The sequence below is a fragment of the Lepisosteus platostomus genome, chromosome 3 (assembly GCF_059453375.1).
Source record: "Lepisosteus platostomus isolate fLepPlt1 chromosome 3, fLepPlt1.hap1, whole genome shotgun sequence".
NCBI classification, from domain to species: domain Eukaryota; kingdom Metazoa; phylum Chordata; class Actinopteri; order Semionotiformes; family Lepisosteidae; genus Lepisosteus; species Lepisosteus platostomus.
The window spans coordinates 30,819,176-30,839,454 of NC_142613.1; the positions used below are offsets into that span (position 1 = coordinate 30,819,176).

General features: G+C 35.3%; 1 protein-coding gene across 8 annotated transcripts in view; it reads right to left on the bottom strand.

The window, feature by feature from the left end:
- The window catches only part of utrn (utrophin), a 310,852-nt gene that overhangs the window by 41,307 nt on the left and 249,266 nt on the right, over positions 1 to 20,279 (bottom strand). For all 8 annotated transcript variants that reach the window (XM_088625185.1, XM_088625187.1, XM_088625188.1 and 5 more), the window contains 6 exons: positions 14,612 to 14,813; positions 13,733 to 13,818; positions 10,730 to 10,887; positions 9,528 to 9,694; positions 7,485 to 7,596; positions 2,858 to 2,994 (listed from right to left, as the gene is read on the bottom strand). In XM_088625185.1, the coding sequence (XP_088481311.1) occupies positions 2,858 to 2,994; positions 7,485 to 7,596; positions 9,528 to 9,694; positions 10,730 to 10,887; positions 13,733 to 13,818; positions 14,612 to 14,813 (862 nt within the window). The remainder of the gene's footprint in view (positions 1 to 2,857; positions 2,995 to 7,484; positions 7,597 to 9,527; positions 9,695 to 10,729; positions 10,888 to 13,732; positions 13,819 to 14,611; positions 14,814 to 20,279) is intronic.

Consider the following 20,279-nt stretch of genomic DNA (forward strand, 5'->3'; position numbering starts at 1 on the left):
ATGCAGGGTACACCCTTGGATGGGATACATGTCCATCATTGGGCAGATGGACACAGACACACATACTCACACCTAAGCCCAATTTTCAGAGAAGCTAATTAATCTACCAGCATGTTTTTGGACTGTTGGAAAAAACTGGAACACCCAGAGGGAAACCACACAAACACAAGAAGAACATATAACTCCACACAGGTCTGGAATTTAGCTCAGGGCCCCAGTGCTGTGAGGCAGCAATGCTAACCACTGCACCGCTGTTCAAACCCTTTGTCTACATAACCTGATCAATTAAAGCAGTTTAACATGTACTTACACACCATTAGGCTTTTATTTTCTGTAGCCTTACACAGAATAAGATCAGTGGTAAAACATCTATATTAAATGCCAGTCCTCTTTCTATCCCTTTTTGCAGGGAAAATAGCTTTACTTTCTGTGAGAAATATTTTTAAAAAATATTCTTAGGAAAAATATGCTGCATAAATCATTCTCTGGTGTCTTTTAATATAAGACAGGTTTAAATACACAGAGCATCATTCTCCTATTCACACTGTCACACTGCAGGTCTTCAATAATGGAATTTATTGGATAAAAATGACAAAAGATAAAAATGCTAATTACAGAATTACTGGAAGAGTGGGGTGACATCTAAAAGCTGTTTGGTACACACCCAGGGAGTTTCCAAGAGAGAAAGCTGTCTGAATTGCAGAGAGAAAAAGCCAGGGCTCTGACCACAGCACATTCTGGCATGTCGTGAATAGTGTTAAAGAGACACTGTTCACAACCCCACATACTTCAGCCAAAAGTCTCATTACCCTGATCACCTTATTAGATCATTTTCTCTAGAGTCTGCATTGCAACAGAAATTAGATGACCAAATGGAAGTTTTAAATCTGGAAGATGGCTTTTAAGCACAGTCATTTCTTCCCATTACTTGCTCTGTATAACGATTTGCATGAAGGCACTGGCCCTGTGCCCTGCTCATGTGTCTCTACAGCAATTTTCACTTCCATACGTGAGTGAAAATGAACAGATCATGCACCTAGGTACCCACTTGTACCTATTTACTGTCAATAAATCAGGACCAAAAAAAGATAGGAACGCTTGGGAAATTACACTATATACGTGGAATTAAATTATTAGCCTAGTGAGACATGCACTTTAAAGAATTGCTCTTTCATTCTCATCCTTTTAAAAATAAATATTCTGTAAACCTTTTTAGAAATCTCAACACTTAGGAGTATGGCAGAGCAAAACTCAAAATGAGCACAGTTTTCTGTTTAATAGTACAGTACATAAAAATTAATGCCATTAAACATGAAGAAGCCACACTGAAAGAGGGCACAGGGGCCAGCTTTTGAGGAAAAAGAGAAAATGAAGTAGCACAGTTTTTCATTACTCACTTGTTTTTACATTGTAACTTGCCACCCACTGCAGCAAATGTTAAAGGCAATTTAGATTTATGGAGAACAACAGAGGTGCTTACAGAAAGATTGTGGGTATTTTGATTTTTTTACAAAATTGAACACAACTTCTAGTAGGTATTCTGTGTTTTTAAATTTGTAATTGTTTGTTTTTAATTTGATGATATAAAAAACCTTTCTATAATGAAACAATATAATCAGACTCTTGCATGTTCAGCCCTGACTAAAAGATGATGCTTTTAGGTTTTTTGGTAACATTAATTTAATATCTGCACAGTTTGAAATTACTAATTTGTATTTTTTTAGTACTATACGACAAACTCCATAGCGTCTGACAGGAGAGTTAAGACCCACTCTCCCAGACATGACAGGCATGCAGGTTGCCAGGAATTTGCAAGAAGTACTTAGCCATGGGCCAAGGGAGCTATAGCGAATTAAAAGAGAACTCAGAGCTCATTCTTTTACTGATTGAATCACGCAGGATCAAATGTGTGAATCATCATGAGTCAGATTTTATTTCCTTTATATCTACCATACATTCCTTAAAGGAAAGATGCATAATTATTACTCAAACTATTTAGTCCAAACCAACATCTGCTCACCTACTGTACATTTACCAACAAAACTAAACTTGATCTTGAAAATAATTTCTGTTCCTTATATTCTGTACAAGTTTTTGTATAATATTGAACTTTAAATTGTTAAGGCCTAGTCTGGTTCATTTTTCTCTGGCTTCTCTAAACCCTGTGGCTTGAAGTAACATTAGTCAAATATAAAAAAAATAGAACTTGTTTGCCCTTTGAGAACAGACTCTTATAATAATAAAGTGAAGCAAGTCCCTGGCTATTTTCTTAGAATGTAGTTTGTTTTTTTAATGGCAACCATTTGGCATGAAAATAATCCTCATATGTGTGCTGACATATTTTGCAAACTAGTTAGGTCTTAGATATTGTCTCCATTTTAAACTTGTTTATCGTTATCAGCAGGAACACTGAAATTGTCCACTGAACTAGCTCCACCACATTTGCATGAAAATGGACATCTGCCAACAAGGTAACAGCACACAGGAACAAAATGTGGAAGGAACAGAATTTTTTTTTAGAACTGGGATAGACACAAATGTACAGTATATGCTGCGCATCCCTAATAATTTTCTGTTTCTTTACAATCATGTAGATCAGAAAATCTCAAAGCAGAAAATGTTCAGAAGGAACATTATTCTCTTTATAAATGAGTGCTACAGAGAAAGTTACAGATTTACATCATCATCTGGTGGAACACAATAGTCATTATACCAATTTATGTTTATCTTAATGGATACCATAAATCTAATAGCTATATCAAGCAGGGTATTCTGACATGATATATTACCTGCTGTTTAGCAAAAGAAAAAAGAAAACTTAATGAAAGCTGACAAATTGTAGGCTGTCTGCACTTACGTCTCCAAGTTATCTCCCTCTAGGACAGTCTGGACTGGTAGGTAGCCAAGTCGGGGATGTTTGGCAAAGTACTTCTTCGATCGGAATTTGTTTTTCAACACCTTCGTAAAATCTCGTACATCTTCCCCAGAAGTCGTCTGAATCATAAACAGAATTTATTATTTTTATTAGATTATGCAAACATTCAGCTTATTTTCATCAAGAAGGCTAAGAAAAATTATGATAGCTGTAAGGCACAGCTTTACGTTGTTGGAGCTGCTGCTCAAATCTTGGTGCATTGCCAGAAAGCTGAAGCCTGAAAGGAATTTGAATGAAAAGGAATCAGCATCTCCCAGCATTTAGCAACCTTAGTGTTAATTATAGTGAACCTTAATGTGCTCACTACTGAAAATACAATTGTACCAACATTGAGCTCTAATTTAACTAATGACAAAGTTTAATGATCTTTCAAATTTCATATTTTTCATCAAAAATCTCAAAATAACCTGGATGTTTAATTAAGGAATACGTTAGAGCACTGAATTTAATGAAAGTCTGAAAAATGAATAATACTTGCTGAGGCTGAAGGAACAGTCTGTAATGACTTTGCTGAACCCTTAGGTCTCAATCAACTTTCCATGCTTACAACAATATACCCATTTGTTTGACTAAAGCAATTATGTATCAGAAACCCCTGTACTTACTGAAATGCCACCAATAAACTTTATGCATTTCATTTTCAAAAAGAATGTTATGAAATCCTTTGCAATGTGGAAGCCTTAAAGTCCTTTTTCACTATTTATATCAAAAATGAAAAAGAACAGAATCCCAAGGCAACTTAATTTGTTGATTTCATACACCAGTATTCCAAACTTTATCAGTGTATTACAGCAGCTCACTGCATTCTTCAAACAAAAAAGAAAGCTAAATGTATGCTTTATAATTAAGAAAAATTTAACAGACCCATTTTAACATGGAAGCCCATGAGTACAATGCATTAAGTACAAGGAAACCACACACAGAAAAGCAAAAGAAACTGATACAGTGACTGGGAAGACAAGTATGGACACAAGCTCAGAGGATGAATCCACTCGTGTGAACCCTATGATGCACATCGTCTTGACAGAAAGCAATTGGCAACAGAACTTCAACTGATTAGAAAAGAAGGAGAGGAAGAAAAGCTGAGAAAGGCATTTACAGCAACCAAAATAATTTCCTGCAAAACTCTAATTCTCAACATAAAAAAGGAGTTTTCGTTTAAAGATGAAAAATGGTCATTTTTAGTTGAAAACAGGAAACTGACAAGAGCTCTACATCTTTGGTAAAAAGAAAACACCACTACAACTGAAATAGTGGAAGATGAAATAACAAAGCTCTAACAACCTGAAAATAGTTTTCTTTAGGAAGAAATAATACAACAATATGTTTGAGACAGTTTTGACATTAATTAGTACACAGTGAGCAGGATGAGCAAAGTTGTATACACAAACAATACAACAAAACTAAAAACTGAATCCATGAGCATGGACATACAATTGAGATTTCATTATACATTTCTTGTTAACTTAAAATACCTCCAAAATCACTGAAAGGTACAGAACGTGCATGAGAAGGGGAGCCTGTAGCTCAATAGTCTTTCATTCTGCTCGTTTAAAGGCATTATGGGATGATGAGCAGGCGACCTAGGGGTCGATATCAGTAAATACTTTTGTCTCATTATGCTTGTCACCAGTTCCTCATACCAGTCTCTAGGATGCTCTGAAAGATCTTGAATGGCCTGCTCAGTTTCTCTGAGTTACAGACCTACTGTACATCTCAGGATGTAAAAGGAAGAAAAATAACAGTATCACTACTGTCCCACTTAACATCACATCATCAATTAAGTTAGTTCAAGACTGCTCCTAGAATACTGCCATCAGAGATAATGAAGTTCTGGCACCAAAGAGAAAATGAAGTAGCACAGTTTTTCTGAACTGAAAAAGAAAGTGAACAGGAGCTCAAGAAAATATGAAAGAGAGAACTATAGAGAATAGCAAAAAAAAAGAACACAAAAGGTTTGCATATTAAGATTTTGAGACGTTTTTTGATAAAGCATAAAACTATTAATTGCAGGTAGTAGACTTTCAAAATAATACATGCACAGTACTTGAATTCCAAAATTGGTTAATAGGAAACAGAGAGTACAGATGGGTTACATGCTCAAACTGGGATGATGCAATTAGTGGGGTACCACAGGGACCTACATTATGACAACTGCTCTTCCAAATTTATTTAATGACCTAGATATTCTGGTAAAGCTAGCAAACTGAGAGCAAATGTTCACATATGTTACCAAACAAGGATGTGAAAAGAAATTCAGATATTCCAAAGAAATTCTTTTTGAACTTTTGGACTTAAATAAAAAAATGGGTAAACACCTGGCAAATGACAAAAAATGTAGACATTATTCTACATAGAGTGTTACATGGATTTAGAAAAAACATTGTGCTTAAAGAAGATAAGAGTATAAATAGTTTTTTTTATAAATAGAGTTTTTTATGTTGATACATCATTTTCATCTTCCAGACAATTTAGGAAAACAATAAAAAGACAAACAGATGATTAGGATATATAGTTAAAAGCACAGAATTAAAACCCAGGGACATTATGATAAAACGGCAAAATGCACTAGTGAGATTTCATTTATGATATTGTGTATAATTTCGGTCACTAAGATACAAAAAAGATGCTGCTGATCTGATATCTGATGAGAGAAGAGCAACCACATACATTTTGAACCTGGGATACAACAATAGGCTGAAGAACTGAACCTTTTAAGTTTTAGGGAGGACTATGAGGAAACCAGATTATAGTATTCATAACCCAGAAAGGCATTGACAAAGTCAATGTAATGGACTTCTTCAGAATTAACAGGGGACACAACGGGAAACTACATGGAAATACTGTACACTTAAAACAGAGAACAGAAGATGCTTCTTTACACAAAGGGCTGTAGGAATGTGAAACAAGCAACTCATATGATTGAAGCCGATATCCTGACCTTAGCTTTTGAAAAAAAACAACAACAAATGAACTAGATGGGACGAATGGTCACAATCTCATTTGTAACCATAACTACACACTTGAAAAAAAAACATCCATTTTGGATTATTATGGGACTGAATAAAAAAAGAAAGTTGATTAATCAACAAGAAACTAAATTGTTCAGACTAAAAAACTGAGGGGCTTCCAAGAAATCACTTTATTAGATTTAGTCAAATCAGGATATACCAGAGCTCCATCTGTGGAGTCTCTTTCTGATCTGCTATGATATGTTAGTACAAGAGGGAGACAATTACTAAATCCAACTTAACACTTAATGAAATATTTAATTTCCCAAGGTCTTTTCCCATCACAGCTATGACCTTTAAATCTTAAATAAAACTGTTAAGCAATTAAATGCCTTGGGCAGCTAATGGGTTTAAATGAAAAACCTAAGACATAAAAAGTTAATTTTTTTAAAGACTGTAATTCCTGTGCAGTGGAATAGAAGGTCGAATAGCAGCTGGTCTGCACCTAATCACTAATTTCAGAGAAAATATTAGCTATTACTCAAAGGTATAATAAACCTCTGAGGTTTGTTTGTAACAGCATGGGAGGGGATGTTGGCTCTGCAGTGCAAGAGAGCAGTGTTGCAGTGAGCTCTTGACAGATGGAATAATGTGGACTACATTTTCCCTTAAAACAACCTGGCTGGACTAAGCTGAAATGATCGCCATTAAAAGAACTTTCTAAATTTAGAGAAGGTTGAAGAATCTGCTGGACAGCAATGAAACAGAAAGAGCTGGAAAGCACAAGAAAGTACTGAGTACAGGGACTTCACAGCACTGCTCCAGACAACATGCTTTTGAGAAAAGGGCAACCCAGAGATAGATCACAGAGGGCACATCTTTGAATCAAATTAAACAAGTTATCAGTTCTGTGGTGTAACATTTTTGTAATTGCGTTTTTTGCACACAACTGTATTTTCCCATCCCACAAAAGTACAGCACTTTTAAAGTCTTTTTGACTGAAATATTTCTATTCAAAGCTTAACCAAAGAAAAATAATCAAAAAATGTTTTCACCACTAAAAGTTATATTTCCTGTTGGAAACACCCAGGCTTTATTTTTGTACATCATCTAGGTGACATCTACAAAAGAATGTCCTATATCTGGAAGGTTATGTTCACGATCAGATAAAATTCAATAAAAAAAATATTTCCTACACCCACACTGAGATTTTCAAGGACCTAAGAATCAAGCATCATCTTAATATCATTCTTTCATTTTACCTGGTGCATGCACTACTTACAGGAGAAGACATATACAGCTTGATGAACTTTAGAATTGCTTTAGAATATAATGACTAGAGGCCTAAATGTACATAAAATTATCCAAGCACTCAGACGATCAACTCTAAACATGTACATTAAGTCTTCAATTTCAAAACCTCAAACTGCACCAAAAGCACACCCTAGAATTCAGTCTACTTGAATCTTGTTGTGATAAACACATTCTGCTAACAACTGCAGAAGTATTTTTTTCAAATCATACGGTGAAGCAGAATCCCTGAAGAAAATATGCAGAAAGAAAAGGAAGAGGAAGCAGAGCCATGCAGTGGTACTCACAGGTGTACAGTATTCCACCATAGGATAGTTTAATTTATGGCCCTTTGCTGTGCGTCCAGAAAAGAAACAGCTCTGGCAGACATCATAGTTGAAGTGTTTCAGGCTGCGGTACCTGGAGAGACAATTTACCACCAGTATGAACATTACTTTGACATCAGACAACGTTATGTACAGTAGTACTTTTTCACAAAAGTGTATCCATATTACAAAATGTACAGTATACTATTTTCACCATATAAAAATAGCAAACAGCTTAACTGAGTTCACCTATCGACAGACTACTGACTTTTTTTTATTAACAACCGAAATATTAACATTATGAGAATTACAGGGTACTGCATATGTCTTGGGATAGCAGATTTTATTTATAATTATATTCTCCATTTTCGGAATATGTTTCTATATTCCTATGCCTCCTATTAAAAAAAAAACATATCTTCAAAGAAAATGCTTAGCCGGCATTTTACTGCAGACAACTTTCCAAAAAATATTCGCCTTGGAAAGTGCAGACAGCTCATAAACTAGGCAGTACTGAATCCAAATCATCATCTACCATAGATCACTTCTAGAATATTTTTTTATGCTAGGGGACATATGACACCAGTGCAATTCGATGTTTAACATGTTTATAAAGAAAATGATTAGTGCATATATACAGTATATTTGGATCATCGTATATTTTATCTTCTAAATTGCTTTAGCTTTGTCCTGGCTGAACTTCAGTCTGGGCTTTTGTAGTCTTGACTCTCTAAAGTTCCCTCTGGATCTCAACTGGTGAGGCATTTTTTAACTTCTCTACCTTATCTGCTATGTACTTGGGCACGTCGTGGCTTCAATGTCACCCATGTGCTTATCCACATTTTAGTGGTGGATGAAGTGGGTCCTCTTGTATGTAAATACTTCGGAATATAAATGTAATTAATTCTTTAAAATATTTAATACTATAAAAAGTTCAATGCAAGATAAGACATTATTTTAATCCTCCTCTAGAAATTATAATTATGGTAAGCATTTACTGTAATTTTTAACCAAAGAAATGGCAAAATATAGATCTAATGTTAAATAAGTAATAAAACATTTCTACAGCGCTGATGATTTAGACAACCAGTTACAATACCAGTATTTTACAACTATGATCTTGCCCATATCAGGGCTGTAACTAACTTAACACACAGCCAGTTCACAGCTTTCACCATTTTAGATGCAATTTATCACTGACAGCTCAACAAAGGTTTCTGTTTTGTCAAATGTCAGCTGAAATTACCGAAAACTTCAAATGAAGGAAACGATGAAGATGGTTAACTGTTTCATTTCTAAAGGGCAACAAGGACAGGCGCAAGGGAACTGCAAAAAGAAGTGAACCTGGTGATCATCTGATACTGTCATCTTAAAAAGGTTTGTCAATAGTTGCTTAAAAAATAAAACTTCAAATTGATATAAACATTGGTGTGAATTCCACATATTGTATAGATATCCACATTCAATTTTTACGAGAGAAATAAATAAGAATGCCCCCAAAGAGCATAACCACATAACCAATTACTGTGACAATGTGGTGTCAGGAGGCAACAGCGAAGACTTTATGGCATTTTTTGAATGATTTTAGTTTAAATGTTACAATAAAGGGAAGCTATGACATAGGCCATAAGCCTTGAAGAATTTATATTTCATGCCACTCTACTAACTGCTGACATTAAAACACGCTTCATTCATTATTGTTTTACTACTTGTGCCAAGATGTTTAAATTCTTTCTTTAATCTTAAAACAGATTGGAACTTGTCTCTGACCATGCATAATGTCTGTTCAGTATCTTTTCACTGTAACCTCTGTATTATGGTGTGCTTACTTTCTGGGGCACTTCTTCAGAAATATAAGAATAACAGGCATGATGTCCTTTATGCATAAAGCCCAGCATGAAGTATGGACAATTTCTTCATAAAAACACACTTTGACACAGTGGTTTGTATAATATTTAATGTCAAGTTAGTAAAGTCTCTGCCTCTATCTGAAACATACAATAAGAAAATAAAAAAGAGTCCCACCTGAAGCCCACAATGGGACACTCTTTACAGATGTTGCACTTGGCCTGATGTTTTGCTGTTTCTGCAGCAGCAACTCGGTGAAGCACAGGGAGCCACACCATAGATTGAGGCTCCAGATGCATCCAATCCACAAACTGCTTGGGCTCTATCTCCACCCTATTATTGACCTGGAGAGAAAAAAGGGACATAAAGAATCTTGTTGTTGACACTGAAACATAATAATACCTGTAATACAAATCCTGAGGCACATGCAAGCAGGATCTGTATTCTAGCAAAGATCTCTGCATCCTTGTCTCAGATGAGAATCAACTGAGAAACATCCATTTTTGTTTTATAGGCTGAAAACAAAAATCTAACCAAAGTTTGATATCTTTATACATTATCTGAGTTTTACAAATGTCTGTAACCGTAGGTCTTATATGAATTTGCTGTCAAATTTGCTTTCAAAATTAGTATGAACTTTTTGCTAGAGATGCAAGTTTCCAAACTTTTTAAATTAAGGTACTGAAATACTATTTGGTAAGGCGGTGTCTTTTCTTTTAATTTAAACTTAAAAGAACAAACACTGCATTGCACTGTTAATGATCAATTTTACACTTTACTAAACATCAGCAACAAAAGAGCAAGTTGTAATTATCAAATGGGTAGTCTAGACCAAAAAAACATGTTTTTGAATAGCTTCTTGGAACTTTCCTGCTTTCTCAGTGTCTACATTAATTTAACACCTTTTATAAGTGAATGTTACTTTGTGACTTTAAAGAAGTGAGTATATCTTGATTTAAACTTGTGAGGCAGTCATGAGAAAATGCTATAAAAATGAGGAAAAGGTGGGTGCACAAAGAAAAGAGTAATTATTTAAAGAAGCCATTTTTGCAGAGGAATAGGTAATTATTTAATGAAGCCCTTTTTGTGCTGTACTATACAAAAAGTAACTGGGAAATGTGACTAAGAAGCTACACAACTACTGAATGCTTGTTGGATTTTTAAATAGATCAAAATAAAATTCCATTAATTTTTATTGGTTTCCGACTTGCAAAGCCTTAAACGCAAACCCTATCACCAGCATTTATTCTTATTACACGATTGTTAATTGTTACAGCAGTTTCCCTCTCCCCTTGTCCCTTCTTTTGATTTGACACATTTGCACTTGAACGTTTACATTCAGTTCCCTGCACTGGTATTTCTCCTGTTTTTAAACATACGTGCTGGAAGCAGCTGCGGACACTTGGCTCGATGTTGCTGCCCCCAAAGGCAGCCACCTCGCCCAGCTGCCGGGGTATCTGGATGGCATCATGAAGGAGCAGCCCCAGCTGTCTCTGGTCACACATCTCAGACGGACCAGCAACCTGCTTGAAAAGATCTGTGCCAGCGCACAGCAAGAACATCAGTACAAGCTATAAACTCTCTCTATGACAGCTTTAATTCTTTACAGAAAACTCCACCTATTCACAGGTCTTGTCTGGCCTCCATATGCATTATAATGTAAATTACAATTTTAATTGTAATATTGAATACATGACTTACTGAGTTTCAGTGGAATACTGGTTTTAATCACTCAACAATTATTTAATTTACCTTTGATAAAATCAATGCTTTAAACTTTTACATACTTATAAAACTGAAATGGCAACACTAAAAAGTAACAAACAACTGGCTATAAAGACAATACACTAAAAGTGCTAAAGCTTAACAGTTTTAGACAGTCATTCTGTAGTTTGCTACTTTCTCTACTGTCTGACATTTGCTGAACTATGGTGTGAGCCTTTCAGAAACCATTTTTTGGTTTATAACAGATGCAACAGTAACCAAGCTGCTACTTAACAGTGATGCAAAAAGACAAATTCCTAATACAAGAAATTGTATATGGCCAATTCGTCAGGAATTTACTAGGAGTGTTGGAACTGAGACTGTTTTCAAAAATAATGGCTTAGGTATTATTGAATTTGGTATTAATTAATAACTGTGACACATGTGATAAAAACCTCAAGTGTGTAGCCCTAAAAAGCCAACTGGAGATCTAGGATTATATAAACCTGCATTATAAAATCTTCTTACTAGACAGGATGCAATCAAATACTTATAAAGTGTTGATTTTATTGCTTTACATTAAAATATTTAAAAACAGTATACAGATCATTCACATTTTATCCAGATATGAAACATTAATAAATAAAATGTAAACAAATTAATGTCCTATAGAAGTTGTCACATTAATATAACAAAACATAATGTGTATAGAGCAACTGTAATAACAAGGACATCCATGCACTGTATTTGAATGAAGGCCTGGAAACTTTTGTAAGTATGACAGCATCCCTCCTTTAAACGCATTTTTAATAATCCCATGTGGGAATGTGATTTTCTGAACAAATTTGACTTGATTAAGTTCTTACATGGCTACTTTGCAGAAGGTTACTTTACAATACATAAGTACTGATTTTACATGCTATCTCCCCAAGTGACAAGGGCTAGTGGAGCATTTAATTAATATTCAGGCTAAGCCTATGGATAAGGAAAATGACTTCTATGGAGGCCAACACTGATCTAATTACTTAAAAATGTTAGTTAACAAGTTCAGCAAAAACTGTTTTATATTTACACTGTAAATTTGTTTTTATATTTACTGAAACACTGCTACAAACAGGATATTTGTCAAAATGTAGCAGAGGTAATCAAAGGATTTTTAAAATATAATGTTAACCTTTATTAGAAATAATCATTTCATTCTACTGCAGCATTTTCCAACCATTTTCCCCCCAAGATGACCCCATTTAGCAACCTTCAGAATGATGAGAAGACATGAACATCTTTAAACCAACATCTGCCTGTCAGAAACATGGCATTACTTTATAATGCCATTATAGATTATTAGTACGTTTCTTATCATCATCTTTTAGTACTGATATCCAAAATAAAACCAGAAAAAAAGAGCTGTTTCTCTCTATTGCAAAATGAAAGAACAAAGGTTAAGTAAGTGTGCTTTGGCTATGTAATGCCTGGATGAACAGTGGTCATTACAAATATCCATTAATTTTAAGGCCTCTGTTACATGAACTGAAAATTGTAGTGTTACAAGATTTGAATGACTGAAAGCCTGAGTCATCTGTCAGAATCTAAAAAATGAGCTCATATTCAGGGCTTAGCCTTGGTTACAAGGACAACTCTTTTACTAGCAACAAATCACTGACAGCCATTACAGATGGGTCTCCTGCTCTGATGAGGTGGTCACAGAGGAGAACAAATCTAGCCGACAAGACACTAACACTGACAACACACCAACAGGAACAAAGAAACTGCTTAGACTGCACTGACACACGGCAAAACAACTAAAAAGACTAGCTACTGCTGGACTACCAACATCAGCAATTAAAAAAGAAAAGAAAAAAAGGCCCCTGATATCTTTACACTCAGTGAAGTAGAAACAGACAAATTAAAAACATGTATTAATGTTTTTATTAATTAAATTATGTATTAACATATTTGGTATAATGAAAGACAGCCATACACTCCCAAAGTTTAAACATTTATTCATTTAAAATTCATGTATTTCAGGGTTGCATAATACATGTATATCCAAAGTTAAGTTAACATCTTTATATTTCTATATTAACTGTTCTTCTCTCAACTCTTAATGTACAATATTAAAAAAACACATACATATAGACTTCTGCATTATAATCAGATATGTATTAAACAAGATATAAGATAAACAGCACATTTATTTAGGGAAATTATTTAATTCAAGGGTTGGCACTATCATACACATATGTAATACATGTACTGTATATATACGTTTCAATATCAATAAAATACATGTTAAATATAGAGCTTAAAGGCAACAACTTTCATATTATCTTACCTTCACAATTTGCCTCACAAACATCAAAAGTGACTTTTAAACAAGAGTTTCTTTCAGAGGATTTCTGGCGGGCGCAGATATCAAAATAATTTGGTTTTGGACCAACAGTAATTGGAAACAAAATAAATATACTCAAACTTAATCTCACTTAAGAACCTGTGGGAGGTCCCACATACAATTTCCAGATCCATTCATTTCCACTCTTCAGTGACATTAGAAATCTGGGAATTAAAACTTAAAACTCCATAAACCCAAACCTCAGAACAGGTCTTGAAAGAAAGGAGAAAAATTATAAATAAATCAATGAATCACTCAAACTGAAAAAAATAAACTCATTTATACTTACATTTATATTTTTCTTCCAAATGCCCCTTAGAAAGAGACAGAAGTCCAATTTTCATAGATAATACTCGTATCTTCCCACTCCGACCACTACAGGGAAAAAATGGGAAACAATAAACTCAAATCGAAAGTGATGTTAATCTCCTACAGACTCATTCAGCTACTTGAACATAATTCATTTCTTCAGAAAAAATTGTTTACGGAATTTACGGAAAAAATGTTTTTCTTTATAAATATCTTGGAGCAGATAAACTTTCCAATAAACTACGAATAATGCTGTGGGATTTCCAACAGCATTCTCAGAGGTTTCAGGCTCCTCCTGTAATTTCATAAATATTCTCTAGAGGAGGTACAGTATGTATTTTTATTGCTTCTGTAGTACAAATTGTAAATATTTAATGCCAGCTGAGCTCTCATTACAGACCATCTCTAATATTGAGATAACATATTAATCAAGTTTCCAAATTATTTTGGAAGAAGAATGCCTACAGTGGGCATTCAATTCAGTAGGGACTGTTTTCAAACTGAAAGACTGCAGATACATTTTTAGCTTGAACTTTCAGAAACTTTGTTTTGCTCTATTTTTTACAGTACTTTGCACTTTTAATTTTCTGAAGAAAAGTGACACGAAAGGCACATTAAATGGTTCCCTGAAAAGAACCTTTGCTTATTCTTAATATCTCATGATCATTCCCACTAACTGGAGAAGCTCTGTCATGAGTCCTGTGATTGCCCATCAGTACTGACACAAAATCCTTGTCCAGAATATTGCCTTCTACATGTACTCCTGAACCTTGAACTTGTTTTGAAGAACATGCTAAAAACAGACCTGTACGAAACTCTACAATTTTCTAAGGTAAATGCAAGAAGCCGCAAAACTTACGTATCATACACATTGAGCAACCAGTTTAAACACATGTCAACACAGAGGGGCACATTAACAAGATCCTTGTGGTTCTGCTCCAGCCCATCATAAATTGTGGTCAAGCAATTGATAACATCAGGGACATTTAGAAGCTGGTCGTTTTGGGTGAGTTTGTGCTGTTCAAAAATATTCTGCGCCACATTCAGGTCCAGCAAATCCACTGAAAGTAAACACAAAATTGAGTTCATTTAAAATGTGAAAATCCTTCCAAGAAATTTGAAAATGTGTATTATATAGAATGAATGCTATGACTGAGGGAACGTGAAGAGGAACTACATGTGGAAACAACAGTATAATCTTTCATGGATGGTACAATCACTATTCATTAGCTGTAGGAGTGAAACAGTTTAGTTTTATTTAGTTCAACAGAGTTTTCAACTTATCCATTGCTTTAAGGATCAACATCTTTCAGGGTTACATTAAACTATAGTAAATCAGCATTGTTTATTTGAATTCTAATTCTCTTTGAAAAACATAACCAAGAATCCACAAACCTGTGACACAATGATTGGTGAATAGCATTATGTAGTCCCTGAAAGTTGTTTGTGGTGTTATTTATTTAAAATTGGAAAAACAAGCATTCTGCAAAAGTTAGTTACCACAGCCAATACACTCCTCCCTAATTGGTAGAGATCATTTAAATGTACTGTACATTACATGCTTTTAACAAAGAGCATGTGAAGCAGATAAAAAAAAAGTTGCTCACACTTTTTCTAAGCCTACTTTTACAAATCTGTAAGGGAAACCCACACAAGATGCCACAACAGCTGAAATGAAATGCCATTTTTCTTTCCTTGATATGGCCTTGTACAGGTAAAACACATGAGGTTCAACAACTCAGAACATAGCCTTACAATCCTCTGTACCTCATCACCACAGGAAAATTCCTCCAGTGGAGGATTTGCTGACCCAGAACCATCAACACTACATAACCCCTACACGTGAAGCTGAAGCAAAGGATAATCTCATGGCCTCCAGACAGAACAGGTTTTACAATAGTTCCAGAAGGGAAAGAAAAGAAACACAAGGCTGGCAGCTCTAAGTGAGCAAATGTCAAGCTGTGGGATTTTGCAGGTTTCTCCCTTGACAGCTATAATACAATGTAATCCAAACCTCCAGCACCTGTTGCTTAATGACACTTCCATAGAAGCATAAAATTTGATCTGACTTAATACCCCTTCAAATGAAGACCCCCTTCCTAGAGTACAAAAAATTAAAATAGACAGCTTCTCACTTTCCATTTTACATGATTACGTTTCCTGAGCTACTGATAAGGTTAGTAAGATCTGCAGACCTAAGGCAAACTGAGCCGGGTTTCAGAGCTGGGCTTAAGAGGACCCTGACAGCCAGACTGCTTAATCTTCAAAGCATGTTGTTTTCCAGACAAACATTGAAAGTCTACTGAACAGCAGGAGGAAAAAAAAATAAATGCAGCAAAATTTCCACAGCAAAAAAAATATCTTCAAGGTGAAGTCTTTAATAAGGAGTCAACAAATGCTTATTACATTTATTTAAGGAATCAGAAATGGTGTCATTTTGTGTCTTTTTCACCAGAAAGCCCAACTTTACAGCTCAAATGTTCATAATAGATTTTATTATACTTGAAAGACTACAAACACACTATTTAAGTACTTGAGTCAAGCCTTGAAACCTGAACATTCTTGTTGGTCTTTTCACAAGTGTGACAGAAATTAAATGTTAAATTTGAAGAGATATGTGACAGTTTTGTCAACCTCACGCAATGAAAATTACATACATACTTAGTATGTGACATCTGAAAGCTTTGATTATACTCTGTTGACAAATGACAAGGAAGTAAAGCAGCATCATACTGTACATTTTATTTAATAATGTGAACTGTGAAAAATGAACAGTTTAATGGGGTGAAAATATCATGTTCACCACCACTTAAGAGCTGTGGAGCAAGCTAGCATTGCCATGGCAGCCGGCCATGCCTGACTCACCTGTCAGTCAGAGCTGATTGCTGTGGATATGCTATCAGACAGGAGACCTATACCACCTGGGGCCAATTTATGTCCACGACCGCCTCTGGTGGTTCAGATTACTTAAGGTCTTCTCTGACTGTGCTCTGCTTGCTGGTATAATGTTTTTCCTGGATCCTCTCAAGCATTTTGTCCTCTAGTTCCTGTGTTACCAACCTTGTGCTTCTTTTGGATTCCTGACTTCAGTGAATTCTCTTCCATGCCTTTTGAATTCCCTCAGTGCCTTGATACTATATTTATTTGGTGTCAAACTTTGCTCTCAACTACAGCCTTGGATTCTGCTTGCCTACCTGTTTACCTCACTTGCCTTTTCCCTTACTTGCTATACACAACGTGCTGCCTCCACACATCAGCTTGCACACCATTACCATTTTAACTCTTCCCTCACCTGCTATTGCGATTCCCAGAGTTACTATTTTGAGAAGGAACTGGCAGCAATTACAACTGAACCTCTTTGGATATGTCTTCACCACATTGCTAATTTTCTGTCATGTTTGTTGGAGATCACTGATGGACAGCACAATTTTCATGTCTTGCCACAGATTTTCTATAGGATTCAAGTCAAGGACACCCAAGGACTTTCACTCTCTTCTTCTACCAATTCAATGTAGCTTTTCCATATGCTCTTTGTCATCATCCTGCTGCAAGGTTAATTTTTGTTCTTTTTTAAGTTCTTTAGCAGATTGTAGTATGCTCTAAGGTTTGCCTATAATTTGCTCTATCCATTTTCAATTCATGTAACACTTTGCATTTATACCAAAAGGTTCCATTTTGTCTAGTCTGACCACAAAACCTTTTTACACTTCCATAGTATCACTTCACCAGTTTATTTGTCATACCTGCATGCTTATCACTTTACTGCATTGCTGGGTCTATTCATAATGACTTGTTTCTTATCACTCTGGCATACAGGACAGTATTGTGGGTAGACCCCAATATTGTTGACTCATGGATGTGCAATAGAACTAAGTTAACCTTTAAACCCATTGCTATTAAACTGCTTGGATAACTGCTTGTTTGAGCCTATTTATTATATCGTGCATGTATGTTATGCATCTCACACACTGATGACCCAACTTATTTATTTGACTTTCTAAATTGTGAGGATTACTTTAAGCTACTAATATGTTTTCTCTTATTTCGCGTATAAGAAAGCACCACTTTCATTTTTTAGCTCCAAACTGACAATATCTGGCATCACATCCTCTCCACCACATGTTAATACTACACCTCCTCCCTGCATGCCTAGTTTCACTGGTTCTCCTCTTTCTAGTTTCTCTCAACATGACGCTGCATGCTAAATTGATATCGCATATGAAATGCATTACTTGTTTATTAGATTAAATTTCCATTGCTTTATTTCAGTCCTGTTTTTCTGCCCTTTACCTTGCTGTCCTCAACATAATAAACACACCCTTGAGTACTGGAGTGGTACCAATGGCCTTTAAAAAAGCTAGTTACCCCTATGCCAAAATGGCTCTAGACTTCCTAAGCAATTTTTGCCCTATATCCAACCTACCATCTCTTCCAAATATTTTGGAACATTCCCTTATAATCCAATTAAATAACCATCTCCTGGCAAATAACCTCTTCAAACCCTTCCAATCTGGTTTCAGACAATTACACAGCAGAGAAACTGCACAGATAATGATCTTCCTTTGGCTTCTGATTGGTTCTCTTTCTAGCCTTATTCTCTTAGATCTGCTTTTGTTAACCATAACATCACACTTTCTCTCATCTTGAGGCTGTGTTTGGAGTTTCTGACTTCTGACTTTAATGGTTCAACTCTTAACTTACTGATTGCAACACTTTGTCTCTTTTGGCAGTTTCAGTTCTGAAGTTGGGTTTGTTAACTCTAGTGATCCTCAGGGCTCAAAACTGAGACCCCTACTATTCAGCATTTACATGTTCCCACTTGGCTAGGTTTTTAGATCAAATGGTATAAATTGTCATTCCTGTACTGATGATACTCAACCTGACACTGAAGTGGCTGTCTGCACTAATCGTATCTCTGACATAAAAACCTTGATGACTCAAAGTTTCTTCATTTAAACCATGACAAGACGGAAGTCATGCTTCTCAGCACCTCCCATCAACTATGTAAAGCTAATGCAGTCACCTTATCTTTGAACCTGAATTTCAATATAAAGAAGTTGGGAGTGATTTTTGTCCCAGGCTTGACATTTGACCAAAATATGCAAAATATTGTAAAACCATAATTCTTCTACATCAGAAATATCACCAGATTATGTTCTATGTTGTCATTAACTGCAGCTGAAAAGTTTGTCAACACATTTGTCTTTTCTAGAATTACTCTAATTCCATACTCTCTGGGGTATCTAAATCTACACTGAAAAAAATTCAATATGACAAGAATTCAGCACCCAGAATCCTGACCAGGTCATGTGCAAGCGATCACATTACTCCTATCCTGGAGTCTTTCCACTGGATTCCTATCAGGTTTTGTGTCCATTTCAAAATTCTCATTCTCACTTGGAAGACTTTACATGGCTTGGCACCTCAGTACCTGTCTAATGTACTATCTTCCTACTACCCACCTCGCAACCATTTTTCATCTAATTCTGGTGTCCTGTCTGTTTCCCAAGCCTATCTATGGGTGACACTTTCATATCAAGACTCAAAACCTTCTTTTTCAGAAAGCCTTTTATTTAATTGGTTATATGTCAGGTTCTTTACATTCATGCTGCATTCCAAAACCTTGCTGTAATTGTATTACTTCTGCTGTCTACTCTCTTTGTGTGCTTTTTTTCTCTTACTGTAAAGTGCTTTGAGAAGCCACTTTAAAAGGTGCTATATAAAATAAAGTTTATCATTATTAATGTGAAAAAATATTTGAAAATAATTTAACCTTTTGTCTAAGAATGTGAATATACAGTATGTCTACACGTAGAAGGAATTATAGCACAAATTAAATTAATAGGAAAGAACATTATATAGTCAAATGGCTTACTATTTTCAAGTTCTTTTTTTACATGCCCATTTAAAAAATCAAGATGGCAGCAGATACAAACTACTGAAGCATGGACATCTCTGTTGTCCATCTGTGCTATTTCTGTACACTCCCTTAAAGAAAATACAAAGGAAATGACAAGTCTACTGATGTTCTGATCTGAAGTACAGAAATAACTTTACACAATCAAAGGAATCCATTCGGTGGAAGTGATTTTTCTGAGTAAATTAAAGTCAAAAGCAGACCACTGAATGTTTACATAGAAATTCCTGATGTACAGTAGGAGCTACAGAATTAAAGAGTAAGCTGAAAGCTGACTGATGGCAACAAAGGTACTGTGCTCTTTTTCTCTTGATTACAGAAACTAGCCTGACAAATGACACCAGTCTCAAACTATATATGAATGAAAGGGACCAAAGTGAAAAGGACATCAAGGCAGACTGCTGCAGAGACTGACATATGAACAAAGAAAATCTCTACCTGTTTATTTTAATCTATGGTTTAGTTCTACTAAAATTAAGATTATTTCCACTTAGTCAGATAGACATTAATGGACTTTTTCTACCAGAGTCCAGTATTCAGTTTTCATAACTAGCACAAGCACTTTTAAATAAACATTTTTGAAAATAAATAAAAACAGAAAACAGATAGA